The sequence below is a fragment of the Amphiura filiformis genome, chromosome 13 (assembly GCF_039555335.1).
Source record: "Amphiura filiformis chromosome 13, Afil_fr2py, whole genome shotgun sequence".
Classification (NCBI taxonomy): Eukaryota; Metazoa; Echinodermata; class Ophiuroidea; order Amphilepidida; family Amphiuridae; genus Amphiura; species Amphiura filiformis.
In genome coordinates this window covers 18,536,769-18,542,903 of record NC_092640.1, presented here as the reverse complement: position 1 = coordinate 18,542,903, position 6,135 = coordinate 18,536,769, and the positions used below count along the sequence as shown (strand labels likewise).

Genomic DNA, 6,135 nt, shown 5'->3' with positions numbered 1-6,135 from the left:
AGAGTGCATCCAAACACCGCGGGAAATGCAGTGGACCAGATCACTTGTGATCAAGCCATCAGCCTGGATGGCGAAAGCTCAAGTCAGTGAGTATATTTTATTGGATTTGTCACACAAAAAATCTAAATAATTTGATCTACAATCCTACCGATGCATCTGTTTACGGTTGTCTTCACGGGCTTTACATTTATCAAACAGTTTTTTTGATTTCCTCATTATTAGTATTGCAATCAAACTCAACTGTCCTGTTGTTTTTTTTTCATCTTTGTTCTTTCAGTTTACTGCAAGCATAACTTCCATCCTTCGTTCGAATATGGGGACGACGGTTTCTTCGAATTCGAAGAAACCGTCCAAGGTCACTTACGAACCGGTCAACAAACAAACGAAGGTAAGCGAGCAGATGTACATGTTGTTGTAGCTCTACTCCCTAATTTTTGGGGATTAAAAAATATTATCCTGTTTTGCCAAATGAAACATAGCTAAATCCTAATCCTTTAGTTAGTCCTAATAGCAATAAAAGTCAAATTTTAATATTTAGCAATTTTTTGGAAATAAGGGCCAAAAACATGCGTTTTTAGGGTGTTTTTCGTATGCTGTTACAAGCAAGCCCAAAGACTTGTACTAAGACTAATTCTTATAACCAACCAGTTAATTAAAGCTACACAAAAAAGTGAAAATAGAGCAAAATTTCGGCATATATCAAGATTTTGAATGCTCCAAGTTTTTGATATTTGTGACTCGATTGTCAGAAAACATGCCGAAAATGCATGTTTTTGGCTCTTTTTTCATCTATAGAGTGAGCGTTTTGCAGGATGTAACGAACTGATCGTACTGCATAATGGGGAAGTGGGTACATGTTTTCATTGAAGGGTAAGAAATGTTGATGTACCCACTTCCCCATATATCAGTTCGTTGAAACATCTTGCAAAACGCTATACTCTGATATGATGATGGAAAGAATTTTGCTTTCATACCAAGTAAATAAAGAATATAATGATTTATTTGTCTGTAGAAGCTTTGTATTTGCGACCTTTTCTGATCCACTCAGGCCAAAGTCGAAATGTTGAAAAATGAGTTACTACCATTACCAACTTCTCAGTACCTACACCTCGTACTGATGTTGAATCCCCAAGGTTTCTTGAATAATTGGTTGCAAAGTTATGAACATTTTACGTGTCCATTTTCTTGTGTTTTTTATTGTTTGTTGGGTTTTTTTCTCCTCTGCTTTTGCCTACATCACCAGTTTTATTATTGTCGACCTTAGCCTGATTGGCCAAGAACAAGATCTGGTCACATTTTTAATGAAAATGTTTGTGACATACAATCATTGATTCAGACCTATACAAACCAGTTAACTTTTCCAAGAACTTGTCTCCATTGGTTGAGGTATACATTTTGATATCTGCGGCACACGACGCACTGAAGGTCTGTTGTTCTATTGTGTCCGATTTGAGCGCTGACATATTGGAAACATATTGGTACATTCAACATCCAGTTATCGATATTGGGTGATTTGTGTTTGGCAGGTGTGAAATATATCTAACTGGGTGTTTTAATTACGTAACGCATTAAGGTTTTGGCATCATTAAATGGCTGCCTAGTGCTGTTATATGCTTAGGGACCGATCGTTATTTACGGCAGGGGGAATGGATGTTTTGGCAAAATATCGACAAAAATTTCGCGTTCCCCCCTCGCGTCCGCTCAAAATTTTCGCGTTCCCCTTGTTTTCCCAATTTTCTCCATTTAAAATTTAACAATCCCCCCTCCTGGTTCAACTAAAAATTTCAGGTTCCCCCCTCAAGACCACAAAAAATTTCGTGTTCCCCCCTAAATTTACCCATTCCCCCTGTCATAAATAGCGATCGCTCCCTATATAATAATAATTATTATTTTCTTTATTCATCCCTTTCTCTTCCTTTCTCTGCACTTATTCTTTCTTACAAGGGGGCGCAGCACTAATTCAGCGTCCTATAGGATAACGTGTGAATTCGGCCTACTTCAAGCGCCATTTCTGGCGTCCCTGCAATACTTGGCAAAATAAATTTGGTATCAAATTAAAGCTCTGTTTCTCTAGATTCCAAAACTTTTGTCGACATATATCGATGACCATTGACATTTTTCGCTATTTTGCGGTGCAAAAAAAATAGCTAAAAATATACTAAACTCACCACTCACATTTCAAAATGGGGTTTTCTCTTAATCCGCCACAGAGAATTGCTTTTGAGATCAATTGTCCCGTTTTTATATGCATGTTATCATTAAAGACACTTGTCGAATTCATATGAGCCAATATTGAGTCATTTAAAGTGAACATGTCGGTAGATATGGTCGCTACAATATCATATTCACTATGGACTATATTAGCCGAATTTCGTTGTTACATAAAATGCGGAGTGATTTAGTGTTGCGCCCTCTTATAAGGTGTTAAAAGGTTTTAAAATCCACATTTATTACTCATTATGTAAACTAGAGCAAATTGGAAGCACAACACCGAAGATTTCATGTCTCTGCGACATTCCGTTCAAGAGAAATGATGTTTTAAAGATCAGTGCCGAAATGCCGAAAATCGAATATTTCGACTTTTCCTCCAATATGCGAACGTTTGTACAAAACCCACAAAACTAGTGACAGACGACAATTTGAGCACGTCTTTGAACCAAGTTTAATTTCTTTTCTAGATTATCAGTGTTGCCATTTTCTTTTGGAAATCATTTATTACTGAGTTTGAAGTATAAATACCCCCCCCCCCCCCGTTCCAGTGGTAACAATTACGATCTTTTTGCGTAGGCCTACTGAATATTCAGCAAAACGGCTTCATGCAGATTAACAATGTTTATTAACCTTAAAATCCATTTTTGAGCCTTTTTGAGGATTTTTGGACGCATATCTAGACTTTGTAGGCGCCTGCTCGGCCAATAAAGTGGTTTTTTTTTCCAATAATTTTTCACGAGGATGACTTTTTGTAATCTTTGTTTATCATCATGATTGAATAGAACACATTTTGTGAAGCGCATCTCTTATTTTGCGCGAAGAATGTAAAAGGAACGCGTTCATAACGACGGCCGTTACAAGGGGGCGCAGCACTAATTCAGCGTCCCATAGGATAACGTGTGAATTCGGCCTACTTCAAGCGCCATTTCTGGCGTCCCTGCAATACTTGGCAAAATAAATTTGGTAACAAATTAAAGCTCTGTTTCTCTAGATTCCAAAACTTTTGTCGACATATATCGATGACCATTGACTTTTTTCGCTATTTTGCGGTGCAAAAAAAAAAAATAGCTAAAAATATACTAAACTCACCACTCACATTTCAAAATGGGGTTTTCTCTTAATCCGCCACAGAGAATTGCTTTTGAGATCAATTGTCCAGTTTTTTTCTGCATGTTATCATTAAAGACACTTGTCGAATTCATATGAGCCAATATTGAGTGACTTAAAGTGAACATGTCGGTAGATATGGTCGCTACAATCTCATATCCACTATGGACTATATTAGCCGAATTTCGTTGTTACATAAAATGCGGAGTGATTTAGTGTTGCGCCCTCTTATGCACACACTTAAGCAGTGGCGTAGATTTCTTTTGACATGGAGGGGGAGGGGGATTTTTTTTTTTAGTACCTGGTACAGTAAACCTTATGGTACAAATGCGCGCGAAAATTTTAGCATGGGCCTATTGAAACTAAACTGGTGAAATATGGGACAAAAGTGGAATAAAATCGCGCGAAGCGCTAAAAAAAATGACATTTTGTGGCTAAAATGGCCAAATATGAGGTTAATTTCGACAGAAACCAATACACAGGCGTCATCCCTGGCAAAATATTGCGGGGATTTATCCCCCCCCCCCCCCGATCTACGTCTATGTAATTTCAGTTCGGGGGCACTGCTAATTCAAAGACGTCTCTGATATCAAATACTCTTGAAGCGTCATGTCACATAACAGTATCATATTTCAGAGACGTCTCATAAATCACATACTCCCTAGTTTCAAAACCCAGTAGCAAACGATATAAGAAATTTTGATGAACGTGCCAGCGCAGTGGGAATAATGTTGTGTATAGGCCTTATCAGGGTTGTAGCTAGCCCAAGTTGAGCATGTTGAGTGTCTGCCAATTTTACTATCCAATTCATGAATTGGATAGTAAAATTGGGATTTTTTTTACTTCAAAACATTTGATTTTGGGCGTTGCAATCTAAGTGTGTTCTGGGACCATTTGTCAGAATTTGCACAGATAGATATAATTTTTGCACAGGTAGATATTTTCTAAACATAGGAAAGCTTATTCTAATACACTCAGCTTCGTTCCGATGTGCTGCATCGGGTGCCGAGCTGTCAACAAAGCTCGACGTATGTGATATCACAGACCCTCGTATGTGAAATCACTGACCCGTCTTTGAAATCAGAGACGTCCGGTTATTACGAGTGCCCCGAACTGATTTAGAGCCCTGTGACTACATCGCTCTCCATCTCCTCTCTCTCCACCGATCTAGAAGAAAAGCTTAATAAATAGGACAAGAGTGCTTCTTTCAAAAGTATAAGGTGTTATATTTTTCTATGTTAATCTTTAAGCTTATAATAGGGATGACCATGAAAATTTGAAGTTTCTCCTGTATTGCAGAATCATACCTTATATTAAAGAGCTCATTAAATGGAGCATTTCAGTCTTTAAATGACCTCAATAAAACGTGTACATTTCTTTAAAAGAGCATATCTTCACAAAGTTGTGAGCCGATTGATATAATTGTTTTGGTTTATTAAAGCTAACTACTCAAGGTTTCTTTACATACCAAAATATAGTTGATCAACCTTTCAGAAATAGGAGAAAAAGAGAGTGCAATGAGGGGCCTCTCTTTTTGGGGGTGGACACCCTGTATCATGCTCATTGTGCTTTTCATTATTGCATTGTTTTGTAGGAGATCACCCTAGAACACTATGATGTAGAAGAAATGGACGTGTCTGACATATTCAGACAATCATTACTGTGGTTTAAACCACTTCCCAGCAACATTGGAGTAATCCCTGATTTAGCATGTATAGCAGCCACCCTGGATATACAGGTATGACAGTGTGTGAATTTTAAATCATATGTCAATATTGAATTGAATAATAATTATAATAATTATGACTGTACAGAACTAGAAGACAACATAATTTCAATAAGAAAGTGTTTCAACCCAAATGGAACATTAAAAAGATCATGTATGCTCATTGTGCTTTTCATTATTGTATTATTTTGTAGGAGATCGCCCTAGAAGATATTCACCTTGCAATTGAGGATAGTTACATCCCGTCATTACCCATACAATTAACCCGTCCAATACCATGGTGGAAACCACTTCCCGGCAATGTACCTACCTGTAGGAGTCATCCCGGATATACGGGCGCACATAGACTATGCCATAGTCAAATTTGATTAAAAATATGTTTTTATTAGTCATGATGAACCCATTTCGTTGAACTCAAAATTATACTGATGTTTATTAAAATTAAAGTATTCAATAGTAAAATGGTCATCAAGAGTTTAAAATATCAGATGATTAGTAACAATAAAAGTAATTGAATGCAACATTATCTTGCATAATTATAATGGCTCACTTTAATACTGAACAATTCTGATTTTGGAATCTACCAGTTTATTGATAGCTAACAAACAGAGGGAGTGCGGTGACTGAAAAGATCAGATACAGATGTGAAAATCTATCAGTTGCACACAAATCAATATAAATCAGAGTTTTATGCTTAAATGTAATAGCCAGAGTATGCAAAATGGGCAAGTGGATTACGGAGAAGTCTAGGGCGCACACCACTAAATAAACTCCCATTGAAATACGTGTAAATATACATGAAAGTAAGTTTGTTTGTTTTTTCATATTTTGGAAGCACCAATGTCTTAAATAAAGATTAAAATTTATTTTAAAATTGTTTTTTTAAACAAGTTGAGACTAGCTTTTAAGCTACGGGGACCTGAACAGCGCCACCCTTATTTTCAGCTTGCACGGATGTCTCTTTACCATGTCCGCACGTGGATTAGTTTCGGGAGCCAAACTTTGTGATATTCTGAACATTGATCAATTGCATATATTGTAATTTAATTATAATAAACAATCATGGCTACTCTTCTTGCTCCCAAGGGACA

The 6,135-nt window shown here is 37.0% G+C and overlaps 1 protein-coding gene across 1 annotated transcript; it reads left to right on the top strand.

The window, feature by feature from the left end:
* Positions 1-288: 288 nt before the first annotated feature.
* On the top strand, positions 289-5,855 carry LOC140167212 (uncharacterized). Its single transcript, XM_072190561.1, has 3 exons — positions 289-388; positions 4,913-5,056; positions 5,239-5,855. Exons 1-3 carry the CDS (start codon positions 314-316, stop codon positions 5,410-5,412), a joined length of 393 nt encoding a protein of 130 aa, XP_072046662.1. The 5' UTR covers positions 289-313; the 3' UTR covers positions 5,413-5,855.
* The last annotated feature ends 280 nt before the right edge of the window (positions 5,856-6,135 follow it).